Here is a 16,307-nt window from a genome sequence, read left to right as displayed (position 1 = left end):
CTTATAGTTCTCGCAATTGCGAGTTTACGTCTCAGAATTGCGTGATATAAACTCGCTATTGCGAGAAAAGTCAGATTTGCGAGTTTATATTATGCAATTCTGAGAAACAAAGTCTGAATTGCAAGATGTAACTTGTAGGCTACCTGTGAGGGGAAAAAAAAGTCTAAATTGAGATAAAAAGTTGCAATTATCTTTTACAGATTTATTCTGTCATGGAAACAAGCTTCCATAATAAATACAGTTGCAATTGCGATTTTTTTTTGTTGTTGTTAAGAACTGCGAGATATAAACTTGTAATTTCGAGACCCGCTATTCAGATTTTTTTCCCTTAAAAATTAATTTTTAGAATGTAGAATTAACTTCTGGCAATTGTGCATTATAGTGAGCAAAAAAAAAGTCAGCTCACAATTTTGACATTTTCTCGCAATTGCGAGTTTATATCCTGCAGTTCTGACTTTTTTTCCCCTTGAGTTATAAAGTCCAATTCTGAGGAAAGAAATTGAGAGATGTAAATTCACAATTGCGAGAAAAAAAGTCAGAATTGTGAGATAAAAAGTTGCAATTACCTTCAATATTATTGTTATCCAGTGGCGGAAACAACCTTATTATCAGAAAATATAAAGGACCTAAATGAAGGATTTATCATAAGACAGCTAAAATGAAACTTCTGTGATCGTTTATTCACCCTCATGTCATTCCAAACCTGTACGACCTTCTTTCTTGGACCACAAAAGGAGAAATTAATTCAGAATTGACCAGGAAGAAAGAATGTAATTCGGGTTTGGAATGGCATGAGGGTGAATATATGATGACGTTTTCATTTCATTGTTGGGTAAGTGATTCATTCAACTGTTTCAAACCTGTCTACAATAATCTAACATATTGAAACAGATGGCAGTGTGCGGATAGAGATTATGACTGCACTCTAATATGACAAGGACAATTTTGTAGCTTTAATGTCAGAAGTAATCCTGACTGTTGATGAGAATCAGTTTATCCTTCAAGCAATGTTTTCAATTAGTTGTGCTGTGAAATTTGAATGGATGGTAACACTTTACAATAAGGTCTCATTTATTCACATTAGCTAATGCATTAGTGATGGACTAATGTATTATTACAACATTTATTACCCTTTATAAATGTCAGTAAAAATACAATTGTTCATTGTTTCATGCTAGTTCTTAATGCATTGACTAATGTTAGCAGATACAACTTTTGATTTTAAAAGTGTTTTAGTAAATGTAGAAACTAACATTACAGATTAATAAATGCTGCAGAAGTATTGTTCATGGTTTGGTTACGCATTAAATAATGTACAGTGAACATTTGAAAACTTCTTGTAAAGTGTTACCGAATCAATAAATGGACATATATATACACCTTTGATCGCGGTTCAGCTCAATGTAGCATCACAGCATCCAGTGCCGTGCAACAGCTTCAAAAATGTGTAGATAATAACGTAAATCTACAGTGTATAACACAAGCAGGGCTTCGGGCGAAATCCACTACATCAAATCATTAGCGTTTACTGAAGTACGCTCACTTAAGTCAACATAAATAACAGAAAAATACACAATCCCACAGGGCTCCCACATAAATCTCAAGATGATCTGTAAATATGTTCCCTAATGCACCCTGACTCTCACAAAAAAGAAACATTTAGCAATTGACACGCAGTTTCCTTCTGTAACAGCCTGCAAAAATAAAGGCGAGGCACTCCCATCGAGAGCGTCCTTCATATATACGCAGAAATAACAACGTTCACAAAAAAAAAAGTCTTCATTTTACAAAGTGCTTGGCATTTTCACAGTGTGTGATTTCAGCAGTCTGCCTTGTGATTTACGGAGCTCTGACACTAATGTTTCTGTCCCAAATATGGAAGATGAGACATCTACAAACTGTGGCAGCTGCATGGGCTTGTCCAACACTTTGCAGTTGTCCCGTGAGCTCAAAGGTAAGCGAAGTCTTGTAAAGGAGGAAACAATGTTTGAGATGTTTCACCAACCATAATGAGTAACGCCTCCACCAAACCAGGAAATAGTCTCACCACATTTGAATAAAGCTCAAGTGCACAGTTAAAGGTCAATGCATAACCTGCCACCTCAGTTTAGAGCAGAAACATTCCTGCAGAGCAGCTCTGAGGGGTCACTTCCTGTGAAGCCTGCATCATTTCCTGTTGAAACCCAAACGTCTCTGCGAGGGAGGACTGGCGTGATTCTCTCACGAGGCTGAGGGCCATATGGGCAGCGGATGGGCTTCAGTGTTGAACACGTACTTATCCAGACTGAGCAGCTCGGTGTCTTCAGAGAACAGGAGGAAGAGATACTTCAGCGTCTCGCCCAGGAAGAAGCTCTCCATCTTATCTCTGGGTGCGGGGTTCAACGGGTCACGGACGTTACCTATGGAGGTGTAGCCCCCGCTGGGGACCTGAGACAGAAATTGAGTAAAGAAGTCAAGTTTCTTTATTTATTATTGGCACAGCTAGCACACTGTTCAATGGGCAGTGAAAGTGCTGAGACCGATAAATGAAATATATAAAAATTCTGTACTATTTTGTCTTTAAAAAACACCAACACCCACTAAAAGATAGAATCAAGCATCTTAAAAGCTACTAAAAGGGGGGAAATCATTTTGAGATTTGCTCAAGATTACATTTAACAGTGTTATTAATGTTAAATCTTTAAGTGAACATTAGATGATGGACAAGGTAATCTAAATATATAGTACAATCTTGGATCTTCTCTAGTATGGACGGATTCTGATGAATACATTTTTTTTAACATTGTCTGATTTAATAAATTGTGAAAGGAATGGTTGGGAGGGAGCATGAAGAATGATTTCCACACATGAACTGGCACCTCTGAGTCCAGACCTTAAATTCATTGAAAGTCTTTGGGATGTGCTGGAGTAGACTTTCTTGGACTTACATTTTTGGTCAAGATCTTGTATTGACAATGCAAGAGTGAAGTACTCTGTCTGGACTCAGAGGTGCCAATTCATGCGTGAAAATGATTCTTCATGCTCCCTCCCAACCATTGAGCCTGATGAATCTTGACATTGTCATCCTGGAAATATGGCCACGATGTGTCTTCCTACATGGTTGTTTAAGAAATGAAAAGCTACACACTCCATCAATTAGGGTTAGAAGAACTGTTCCCAAACATATAACATGCTAGAAACATAATAATCACTGCAATAATGATCAGATTCAAAGACTCTTAAGCATTGGCCTATTCAGATTTTGGATCCTACAGTATCTTTCTTGTAATGTAAGAAAAACTATCAAATGTGCTATTTACAAAATGATGGAAAAAATGTCATGTCAAATTCAGAGATAATTCTTGCAGGTCTCACTCACTCTGGTGTGCTTGTTGAAACTTTGCAGAATGTCCCAGCCCCAGTCCCTGTATTTGCTGTCATTGGTGAATCTGTACATGTAGAACAGACTCTCTACGGTCTCTGGTCTCAGCAAGTTGTGTCTGTCGGCAGGCTGCACATACATATCGAGAGAGGGGAAACAAAATCTATTAAAAGGGCACCAACTATTATAAAGGTCATCTCATCAGTGCTGAGCGCAGAAACTGTTTTGTTCTTCAGAACAGAAGGATAAACATAAAGACCTTGATTAGACAATCTGAACCCAACACAGCCTCTGCACTGTTTGGGGGTCTATTACCATTTTATTTCTAGACAAAGGAGAGAAAAGGCATTATGGTTTTGTTCCAAAACCTGCAGTTTAAGGCCTTGTCTCCAACCACCAAGGGAGTTTATTGTCAAAAATGAGAGGTGACTGTAGAGGTTAATGAACCTTCACATCGATGTCCCGTCCGCTTTGGTACTGCAGGTTAAAGTGAGCGATCTCTGGGCTCAGGCCCGTCTCCATCTGAGCGTACATCTGATGGCACGTCTCCATCAACTGCAGAGCCAGGTCCATGTGATCAGCGGGCAGGCCGTTGTGAGCGCCGAGAGCCAGCGTGCCAGGAAGAAAACACACCAAGTGATCCTGGATGAGACCGAGAAAAAGCCTACTATATCATATTTGATACACAAAATGACAAAGCCTCTAAATTGATCAGACATGATCAAAAGTTGCTACATACCTTCTGCCCTCTGACTGATAGTTCATACCTTTTTAGTAAGTTTACAATTTAAAAAAACGTTATCCTTCAGGTCGTGGCACATGTGTCTTTTTGCTGTGAAATCTTTACTGATTTTTATAAAGTAAACATAAAAGTAACTTTTATATTGTTAGTGATATTTTAAGATGAACATTTACTAGACTGAAACAACTTAGCTTTACTTGATTATCTTGTTGAAAAAGCATGATTAAATGTATCAAATATGATACACTGCTTTTGAGGAAAGTTTATTTGTACATCTTTCAATCATCATTGTGTTGCATTGCATTGTTTTGCCATTATCAGAATTTTATATAAACATCAGCAACTGCACCAAATTGCATATTTGCATATAGTTTTTTTCCTCCTCTTCCAATGAGCTCCATATTCTCCTACAGTATATCTGTATGATATGTATGACTGTATGAGCCATAAAAACAGATTTATCAAATATGATACTTAAAAAATGTCTGCAAATTTTCTCTCTCTATCTCTTTTTAAAGATTTTGTCTAAAGGTTCAGTAAACTGTTCCATAAAAAAAAAAAAAAAAAAAAAAAAAAGGATTTTACTGACTATATTTCATATGTCAGGCTTTACAGGGTTAAAAAGGTGTATGTGTCACAAAGGTCTCAAATCTCCATTATGCTGGTTTATTTCCATACTCATGAAAAAGCCAATTTCATTAAAACCACTAGATTATAGGAGGTATAGAGGTATAGCTTAGATTACATATATTTATAGAGCAAACACAAAATTAAATAATCAAAATAAAAATTCTGTCACTGTACTCACCCTTATGTTGCTCAAAATCTGTACGCTGTTATTTTTGTCTTGGAAACATTAAAGTAGAATTTTTTGCTATTTCCAATTTTGTGATCCACAGACAAAAAATAACAGCATACATGTTTGGAACAACATGAATTTTCATTTTTGGGTGAACTATCCCTTTAAGAATGACAAATTAAGTTATGACTCTCTCACCATCTTGGGATTGAGACGGCCATTGGACAGCTCCCCAACGAAGGTCAGTTTACTAGGAGAAGTCTGTCTCAAGAGATTCTTTTTGACACCTTCTACAGCCTGAAGATAGTCCTCCAGCAACCTGAAACAATATGCAAACATCACACTACGCATTTGACGTGATTAAGTTCGCCCTCTAGAGACAAAAATAAGCTACTGCATCTTAATTGAGCATTGAGAGCGTCCCAGACTTCAGTTGATGTGATGTGATGTATAAAATCAAACATAGATAGATAGTGAAGGCACCGATCCCACCCCATCAGTGTCTTGGCGAGATAACAGACAGGATTCAGACTCAGAGGTCATTTAAATAGACCACATTCCCCATCATTGACTAGCATATCCATCACCAACCTGGTGGATTTGATATTCCACACCAGACATTTATCAAAACTCATTAACAGTCAGTGTCTACTGAGCCCCAGTGAACACCTTTTTACTGAATTATTCAAAACCGAACCCAATGAAAAAAATACTATCAGCGAGAAGCAAGTGTGTGTGATGTCAACACAGCGGGAGTCTAACGAGACTCAGGTGTGAGCAGTGCATGACAATGATCCGTCAAGCTTAACAGAGACTGAATCGCACTGGCAGAGAGAACAGGAAGACAGAATAACATCCTGTCAAGTGCACAAAATGGCTGATGTCGCATTTCGCCAGGAGCAATGACACCTTGGCACTGTCCCTAATGGTGGTGGACATTTGCGAAACATGCCCATGACAGTCATCATGTTGATACGGTCTTGTGAGTGCTTTTTTACTCATTTTATTGTCAGACAAAAAGTTTAAGTTCAACTAGTTAGAAACGTAACAGCACGCCTCTCCTCAAAAAAGCTACACCATTTAAGGGATCATTTATGTCTGAGATGATTTATGTGCCAATACAAAAAGTCAATAATTATTTCAATGTTATGGTTGATAACTGAAAATGGCTGATATTACAATTCAATACTAATTTGTCTAAATAAATGAAATGAAACTCTAACAAATATAACAACACATGAAATCAATCATTTTAAATGTATCACGAATTCATTTACAGTGTTATAAAATTATTCGATTGCTTAGCGTTAATGAGCGTTAATTGACAGAAGGGGTAATCTAAATGTAATTTTATATATATATATGAAGAGTTCAGATGCAAAAGCCTCTAAGTGCCATCTGAAATGTTCTTCTAGAATGATCATTTTTATCAAGCTTGTATATTTAAGTTCAGTAATTTCACTTAAATGACAATTCATAGGTAATTTTCATTGCCATTTAAGTGAAATTACTATATATATACATACATACATACATATATAAACAGCTACGGTACATTACAGCAAAGGAATAAGGAATACAAATAAAGGAAATGAGCATGCACAATTAAATATACAATATACAATTTTGATAAACAAAAAAAACTATAATAATAATAATATTGTACATCCCCACTTAAATATGAGCAATAGTGATTTTTGCTGGAATTACAGCTAAAAGAATTTTGCATTATTATACCAATATACCATTTTTTTTATATTAAAAGGGTGAGTGTTCAGGAAGCCTATTTGAAAACCGTCTTTATTTCTGTAACTGTTATTTCTGGTGATCCTAGCAGCACACAAATTACACACTTATCACCACTGTTTGTTTTCTACTTCATAGCACAATGTCTTTAAGTGCCTGAGTCCCAAATTTGACATTCAAATAGAAGCATTCACACTTATATAATTTGAGACCTCTTGAAACCAATTCCATCAAGAAATGATGACATCATAATAAAATAATGTAATACTAAATGCACCGAAGTCACCTCCAGGTTTTGAAGAGCAACACAAGTGCCATGTACTTGTATCACTGTCAAGGCTAAGTAGCATGTAGTTACATAACAATTAAACCATGCTCAGTTTTTTTGTTCTTTCCCAGTGCAATTCACTCTATCAGTAACTGACAATGTGAATCAATCATACCACCCCAGACCAGAGGCATAACCTCAGTACATTAGGCTCAGTGAGCATCGCCAATTCTCTGAAACCCATTAGCTAAAAGCACCAGTGGGCTATTGACACCCGGTCTAAGCACTAAATTTATGAACCGTCAGCCAAAGCTGCATTAGTATCTGCTGTTAGTGTAACTCACTCAGTCTCTTTCTTGCCACCCTGTAGCCACTGTTTGAGCAGGTACTCGTAGTAGCTGTCCGCACGGGCCCCCAGCGTAAAGGCCCCTCGCCGAGTGAATTTACCACTGTTTGTGTTGATGAACATGGGCACCAGACCATCACGCTTTCCCTCCAATCTGTGGACCTGTCTGGTCACCTCCTCCACTGCATTCTGAGAACAGAGGGAGATAAAAAATAAAATAAAATAATAATAATAATAAAAAAAGAAAAGAAAAAAATGGTACAAATAACGTACCTGGTACTGCGGGTCCTGTGTGAGTCGGCTGAGCTCTCTGAACTCCAGCTGAATGCTGGTCACCTCTGCGACTGTGCTGTCTGTGGTCCAGCGTGGAGGGTGAGCGGTTCCTTTACCAATGTTCACGTCAGAGTAGGGGATTTTAGATGGCGTTTTGAAAGCAGGCATTAATCTGAAGCCAATGTCTTTCTACAAAAACAGAGACACAACAAGTGTTTTATCTGTGGTCTATTAAAATAGTTATACTCATCTGTGCAAGCCAAAAGCTATAAACCTTTTGAGGCTATACTTTGTCCTTTACTAGGATGATGAAGTATAATGAAGGATATGAAGGATAATGAGGATGATACTAAATTAAATAAGGATATGAAGTACTTACAGCTTTTTCCAGGAAGAGTGTGTCCCCGGACAAGTGGTATGTGCTCAAGAGACCCCCCAAAATACGGATGGTGCTCTCAAAAAGATTCACATCCACATTCTTGGAAAAAGATAATTCTGTCTCGACCCACATCATCGCCTCTGCAAACTCTAATATACAAAGATTTAGAAAGAGAGAGACACATAGAGAGAGGAGAGAGAGAGAGAGAGAGAGAGGGGGGGGGTGTACAAAGTAAAAATTTTCCATCATTCATATTTACATAGCCTTTTTCACTCAATATATTTTTGATTAATGGGTTTATCTTCAAAAATGGGAACTTTAGGCCCCGTGGACTTTCTTTCTTAAAACACACTTTTGACACTCACTAGTTTATTCAATTTGTATGCTAGCAACGTCCAACTGTGGATATGCACAACTGTTCAAAGGTTTTGGGTCAGAATGATATTTAATGTTTTTTATGCTCACCAAGGCTGCATTTATTTGATCAAAAATCCTGTAAAAACACATACTTTAAAATGTAATGTATTACATTAAAACACATGATCCTTCAGAAATCATTCTAATATGCTGATTTGCTGCTCAAGAAACATTTTATATTATTATCAATGAGGAACACTTAATATTTTTGTGGAAACCTTAATACATTTTTGAAGGATTCTTTGATTAATGGAAAGTTCAAAATAACAGTATATATTTAACAACATTTTTTTTTTGTAACAATGTGAAAGTCTTTACTGTCGCTTTTAATCAATGCTGACAATCGGAAATGAAACAAGCAATAGATTTGAAATGTGCATAAATGTGCATATAAGACTCACCGTCTTTCAGGCCAAGGATCCACATGGTGTCTAGCGCATCTATAAGTGTGAGGCCCAGACCGAACCACTCTCCGTGAGTCTTAGATATGGGCTTCAGTTCATCATGACCCCACGCAAAAGCCTTGTAGCCCTTCCACGCGTGCCTGAAAGCCTCCCGCACCGCCTCTACGCGATCCACGGGCTTCACTGTGCCTGTGTATAACAAATAAATCACAGAAAGACATTAAGATGATCACACGTCTGAGACGTTTGGCCTTTGTGCTACAGACGTAACTAATAATTATGGGATGAACTCTGATACCTGGTTCTAAGTTGGTAGCTCCCTCGGCATCAGCCACCGTTCCTTCTTTCCCATGGGCGGTGGACTGAAGCTCCGCCTCGATCATTGCCCCGCGCCAGCTAGGAGTCCAAAAACAACACTGGCATCAATTGTAACATCCAATCCAGAGATTCAGCACCCATAACAGCACTGATTCCTTCCACATGACCCATGATTATAACTGCAATTACACATGAGCAGGAGTCCCACAACAGGACACAGCTGGAGGAAATGAAAGCTCATCACAACTCACTTCAAAAACGCTGCATTACCAGCTCAACTGTTAATAAACTGTTCCCTGAGGCACTATCAGCACACAGGAGTGTTTGTCCTCTGCTCCTGTAATGTATTCTCTGCTCTTTCTAAAGGCAGTGACACACCAAGCCAAGGTAAAAGAACTGGTGACGATAAAAGCTGACTGTGTTGTCACCTCACGTCGGCCAGAAACCTGCGCTTGAACACACCGAAAGGACTACAGGAGACTGTCGACGAGCAGGGTTTTTAGGATTTTAGGCGTTTTTATCATTTTTATGCGTGCTTGCTAAATAAAAGCATTAACTGTTTTAAAAAAATATTATTAAAGAGCGGTAGTGTACTTTTTTTTCATATATTTGTCTACCTTTATATTTAAGGAGGGGGGGTTCCTCGCAAGAGGATCATAATATTGCTGGTCTGTGGCAAAAAAAGTTTGAAAAAATCCAATTAGCAGCGTACATGTTTCGGATGGCATGACGGTGAGTAAATTAACACACAATTAACTATTTCTTAAAGAAATTTGTCATTAATATGTACCCAAATACAGTGGCGGATGAATCTGACAAGCATCAATGTGAAAATGTATTTCATTTAGTGGAGGGGATACAATTCTTAGTAGCTTCCAAGCGTGTGAGTGAGACTAATAACAAATAATTGGCAATAAAACTCAAATTTTAATACCTCTACTTACTCATAAGGTTAAAGCCAACACTAAGCCAACAACAAATAAATATCAATGACTAATACTTTAACCATTTATCATAATTAAAAGTTTGAATGTTTGCTTGAATGTAAAATGTCCAAACCTAATGACTGTTTTTGCTTCTTTCCCTCCGTCGTCTTCTCTCTTGATCTCGGGTTCGGGTTCTTCTCTATCTTTCACCTGCCAATCTGACACATTCCCCCGCTTCTGTAGAGCTGGAGGACCACGCTTGCTAGGGGGCTTCCTCTGCTGATTCAAACCGCCCAACATAAAAAGACAAGAGTAGATAAAGAATCTTAGGATACATTTACACGACAATGATATACTAAAAACGGAAACGTTTTTTCTTTGCATTTTGCGCATACAGATAAACGAAATAAAAACGCTGTATTTTGCATGCCAGGACAGTAGTTGGCAATGTCACTTTGTGAAGAAACACTACGTGCCTATAGACTGAACACATAATACGCATGTGCATAATGTCACCGGTTTCACAAACTCATGAATTACCTTATTAACATAATATTTAAATATTTTATTTATTTTGTATTTAGAAACAATCAAAACATTTTCTATATTTTAATTAATGTTATTTGTAATGGTTTTTTTATTATTATTTAGTAACAATTGTAATTTTTTAATCTTTTTAAATTTACTTTATCAATATAATAATGCTATAATTGATCACATTTATTTATTTAAAAAGCTTTTATTTTGAATTTACACATTTTTTAATTTTAGTTTAAGATTCAAGTTGTTTTGTTGTTGTTTTAGCAGGGGCTGGAAAAATCCTTAAAAATTAGTAGAAAAATTATAAATTAAACAATATAATAAATATACCAAATAACTGAGAAATATTCCTACTAACCATAGCTGGAGGTTTGGGAAGTATTGGAATGCTTGGTCTTTGAAGCTCCGGCAGCACTTCTGGTGGGACGTCCTGGACCCCAGGGACAACTCCTGGTGGGAGCTTTGCGACGAGGCCAGGAGGAATGGGCCTGAGACCTCTGTTTTCCATTTCAACCCAGTCCTCTTTCAACGATCTGTCAGAGAGCCCTAGACAATAAACAAATCTCATGCGAATTATTAATAGCAAACCGTGTGATGTTTAATAAAACTTTTACCCCAGCAGCTAATATAAACGGGCGGAGGCTGCGCCAATCATCTATCTTTTGTGATTTCACCTTTCATATCCTGTGAAATGTCATTAAAGAGGACTGAATAAGTACCTCTCCACTGCTCCGACAGACTGGAATAGGAAAGAATCCCACAGATGAAGAGGAAGGCAAGCAGGAAAAGAATCAGACTGCGCTGAAGCCGAGACAGCTGCTTCCATTTCTGCCAAAGCAAACGCAAACAATACATGGACAATCGGAGGAAAGTGCAGCAATTTTATATTTGATGGATTGACGTGGCAACTGCAACGACCGCCAAATATAGTGCTACAAAAACAAAGCTAAAGGGAAAAAACGACAATATGATTTATCCTGCACTCGCAAATCAAATCTAAAAGACCTTTTCTCTCAGTACAAACGTCACTATAGTTTAATCAACCTAACTAATTAAATCAACATGCATTTCAGATAATGGAAGGCATTAAAGGGACAGTTCACCCAAAAAATGTCCTCACCCACGTGTTGTTCAAACCTGCATGATTTGCTTTTTCTGTGAAACAAAAATTAGATACTAGGGGTGCAACAATATATCGTGTCACAATATATCGCAATACAAAAATGCAACAATATGTATGGTGGATAGTTCACCCAAAATAAAAATTACCCTGTGAGAAAAAATTGAAGTTTTCAGAGTCAGTACTACATTAAACTACAATATATTATGTTGAATATAATGTATAATAATGGGGGAATATTAGTGGGTCCTGATAATGCTTATGTTATAAGTCTTATGTTACCAGTAAAACGTGGCCTACGTTATTTTAAATATATCTAGCCAGTGACAGAGTGCAAGCATATTCGTCTAAAATAATTCAGTATTTTCAGGTTCAGAATCATGAATATATTTATTCTGGTGTTACCATTGTCCAAGCCTATTCATTTACACCCACAATATTATATCAAATTTAGCATTTAATCAACAGTAAAAATGTTCTTAACCTTTTATTATATGTCTTGGAGTATCGCAATAGTATCGTATCGTGAGTTCAGTATCGTGATATGTATCGAATCGTGAAATTAGGGTATCGTTACACCCCTATTAGATACACTACTAAAAGTTTGGGGTCACTTTGAATAAAAGCTGCATTTATTTGATTTAAAATATAGTAACTGTTTTCTATTTTATATATTGTAAAATGTAATTTATTTCTGTGATGATAAAGCTGAATTTTCAACTTTCAACGTCTTCAGCGTCACATGATCCTTCATAAATGATTCTAATTTGCTGCTCAATAAACATTTCTTCTTATTATCAATGTTGAAAAAAAATTAGTTTTGCTTCTTAATATTTGATACATTTTATTCACAATTGTTTGCTGAATAGAAAGTTTGAACAGCATTTATTTGAAATATTGTGTCAATTTAATGCATCTTTGCTGAATAAAAGCTTTAATTGCTGAATTAAAATAAAAACAGTTGTTATAGTCAGTGAGCTGACTGAGGACAATTCATTCACTAACCGAGTTCTTGACTTGAACTTACTGACTTTGTTTGCTTTTTTTGGTGTTCTTATGTTGTTGTTTTTTACATAAAAATAGTGTTGCATGAACAAGAGCCTCAATTTGGGTTCCCAAGAAAAAAATTAAGTAGTTTAGAAAGACTAAATCCTAGCAGAACAGTTTAAATTTTTTTTATGAACTGTTCCTTTAAGCTACATTTTTAAATTAAAAGTTTTGTTTTTTTCAAACCACAAAATTGTGTTTTTGGCTTAGCAGGGTTTCCGGTGATAATTAAGTATATACAAATTAGTAGATTAAATGTCAGGGGGAAAGAAACAAGGGTTTTGACATCCCCGGTGTGGCTAGGACTGAACACAATGACTACAGTGCCAGCATATTCTTCTCAGAATATTAAATAGATGTCAAGATGCTTCGCAGACAGGAAAAAGGCACTCATTTACACAAACAAATAAAGACGAAGAAGCCATCAGCCGTCGAACATCACAGTTAATGAATGAAAAATATATAATGTCCTGCAGAACAAGGGTTTAGATGGCATCTTAAGAATAAAATAGGCAAACACTAACCCTCCAGCAGGACTGTCTCCGGTGCTTGCCGTTGGTGTAGCTGCGGTTGTGTTGGTCTCCCAGCGTCAAAGAGACAAAGTCCTTCCTCTGTGGCGAGTACATCTCTAACACAGCCCACCACTCAAACACACTGAATCAAATAGGCGAGAGAGGGGGAAAAAAAAAGACAAGAATGACACAGATATCAAGTGATTTTCCCACAAATCACAATTCGTTACATGAGCCGAGCACATGAAGGTCTGTTGCTCCTGCCATGCTGATCTTCGCAGCTCCCTGAGGAGAACTGAGGTGTAAAACACAGATCTCTTCACAAGATTGCTTGATACCAGACTAAATCTGAAGTGAAATGAGGCACGAGGTGGCACATCTGATCTGAGAACAACACCATGGGACAGGGCTGTTCACCTCGCTGTCCCAGAGCCATGAGAGCCATGTAAGAGGGGATTAGGAACATTAGCCTAAGTCCATCTGGTTTCTATCATACCAAACCCAGTTTATCGGATAGAATAGATTTAAAAACACTGGCCTGCTAAGATGACACACATATATATGCTGCAGGATGGAGGAAGGTTGAATGCAGACTGTGTCCCAAATGCAAATTACAAGTAAAATCATCTGAGTGTGTCATTTAAGTGTGAAGGTGAACATGAAAGTTCAGTTCTGTTTTGAGACAACGTTCCCACACTTTTTAACCATTTCATTGCATTTCCTGTTGGTTTTGATTACTGGATATGAATGTTCCTTTTACATAGCATGCAAATTAAACAGATTTGCTGATGAATCATTCAAAATGATTTGAGAACTGGTCGACTGATTAACTGATTCGCTCACAGATTGAGTCAAATGACCATTTACCACCATTTTAAATTTTCTAAAATACATAGGCTGCATTCGAAATCACATACTTACTAAAAGTACCGGGATGACCTACTTCTTCCGGTGATATTCTGAAGTGTGCATACATTGGATCCTTTACTTTATCCCATGAGGCCACGGGAGAAGATTTGTGAATGGCAATGTTGGTAGGTCCCATAATAATGACAACATGGCAAATTCATACTATATAGAACATCCTTTTTTAGTGGCCGTGAAGTAATTACTTATTCAAAATAAGTACCTAAACAAAATAATCTGTGATTTTGGACGCAGTATGCACGCTCCGTCGTATGCACACTTAAGAATCTCACCGGAAGTAGTAGGTCATCCGGGTACTTTTTTTGCCTACTCCTTTATGAGTACTGTGAATTCGGACATACTTCTTTTGTCACCTTCTGTTTTTCACCTACTATGTAGTAGGGAAGTATGCAATTTCGGATACAGCCAATAACTGAAGTGTGCATACAACATGGCAAACGTAGTACGTCCAGATTATACTCATATACAGACATTCATAGAACATACTTTATTCAAAATAAGTACCTACTCAAGAGAATATGTGATTTCAGATGCAGACATAGTTTTACAATGTCCTTCCTTGATATTGTTTTTATTTTTAAACCTCTGAATACTTCCTAGGCCAGCCATATTGAATTTTGTCGTAAAATGCAGTCATTTTGTCATAACATTTGGCAGCCTGTTTTGAGGGTACCTGAGATTTGGTTTCGGTCATCTACCCGATTTTTAAATCAAATAGCTTTGCAATACCATATCAATTAGGTGCCAGTGCCCCTATTAAGGATATAAGTGTTTGTATTGCAAGTAATTCTACTTATGACATTTAAATCACTTTTCTTAAAATCATCATCAGTCAAATTAAAAATACTTGAAAATATGTTGTCACGTGCCTGTAGACTACTTGTTATATTTAGGCTATTTCACATTGACCGATTTTCCATTGTACACATCTATGCTGCAAACGCTTTGGCAAAACAAATGCAGTGTTTCTTATTAAAGCACACTGGAATGAAAGAGACATATGCATTCATTTTTTTATCAAGCGTTTAACCCTGCTCAGGTGAGGGACTAACTGGCCTCCAAACGTATCCTTGTTTTACCTTTCTCTTGACAACTTGCTGATCCCGGTAAGAAAGAGGATCTATATGCATGAAGCGGAGGAGGTCACAGCCAAGGCATCCCATCCACTGTGCGTGTAGTATTAGTGAACCCAGTGTGTAGGCTAGGTGACAGCAGGAGTGGCTATCAGATCTCTATCTCTCCTCCATCACGCTGCTCTCATACAAACCGCGCATTACTCGCACAAAACCGCATGCTGATAGACAGTCTAATCGTAATGTATCAATCTGTATAAAAATAAGCATGATCGCTGTTAATCACCAGAAAGCTGTGTTCAGTACAATGTTTATGTGACAGCTCCTACTGTATCACGTGATCCTCATGCACACGCGTCATTCGGTCGGGCTCCGCCCTGTTTTATTAACACGTTCATGACCTTACAACAATCTCCCTTTTCACATGGAGGTTTCACTTCAACAATGAAGGAATCATTTATCAGTTAACATAATTATATTTATGATAACGTGGTTTGTGACCTGAAGTTAAAAAATGATTGAAAATGAAAAATGCTGCTTGATTAATTAAATTGTAAACACAATTAAATACAATAGGCCTACATTTGGAAATTGGAATAATCCTAATAGTGTATAATTATTGCATACGTTATCATATAAATAGAAATGCAGTAATATATTAAATAATTTGTAATATTACTGTACTATATACTAAGTCATTTGATACACTTAAATAAAAGAATTAAATTGACATAAGTACTGTAAATAAGTATATTAATGACTCAGACAAGGGAGATGGTGGTGGAGTGAAATTAAAGGAACACTTTGCTGACCTGTTTTGTTGGACTGATAATACTCCTTCCTCATGATATTCATACAATACTGGATTATGATGTCCTCATGCACACACTGCAAATTTGTGTGTGTGTTTTTTAGCAAGATGAATTCCGACACTTTCCATTGCTTTTCCAGATATTAACACTTTTAAACATTTATGGCAAGTTCAGGTATGCAGTGATTTCCCACTTCATCCCATTCCACACAGATTTTCAGACGTTAGAGACTACATTCAGAAAGGAAATACAGACAAAAGGCGGCACAGCTAGGGCGCCTTGTGCTAAAGCAAATTG

At 37.1% G+C, this 16,307-nt stretch overlaps 1 protein-coding gene across 2 annotated transcripts; it reads right to left on the bottom strand.

Annotated features, from left to right (window-relative positions):
- Positions 1-271: 271 nt before the first annotated feature.
- man1b1a (mannosidase, alpha, class 1B, member 1a) lies at positions 272-15,546 on the bottom strand. Of its 2 annotated transcripts, none has more exons than XM_084387553.1 (14): positions 15,205-15,546; positions 13,211-13,340; positions 11,239-11,347; positions 10,878-11,065; positions 10,113-10,258; positions 9,034-9,131; positions 8,733-8,924; positions 7,915-8,063; positions 7,536-7,724; positions 7,261-7,451; positions 5,101-5,221; positions 3,809-4,003; positions 3,359-3,490; positions 272-2,427 (listed from the first exon to the last, which is right to left on the bottom strand). In XM_084387553.1, the coding sequence occupies exons 2-14, from the start codon at positions 13,310-13,312 to the stop codon at positions 2,221-2,223; spliced, it is 2,019 nt and encodes a 672-aa protein (XP_084243679.1). In that variant the 5' UTR covers positions 13,313-13,340; positions 15,205-15,546; the 3' UTR covers positions 272-2,220. The 2 variants fall into 2 exon arrangements, with proteins under 2 accessions (XP_084243679.1, XP_084243680.1); XM_084387554.1 differs by having other exon boundaries at positions 10,113-10,255.
- Positions 15,547-16,307: the final 761 nt, after the last annotated feature.

This window comes from Rutilus rutilus (assembly GCF_951802725.1).
Source record: "Rutilus rutilus genome assembly, chromosome: 18".
Classification (NCBI taxonomy): Eukaryota; Metazoa; Chordata; class Actinopteri; order Cypriniformes; family Leuciscidae; genus Rutilus; species Rutilus rutilus.
This window is presented reverse-complemented; position numbering and strand designations above follow the sequence as displayed.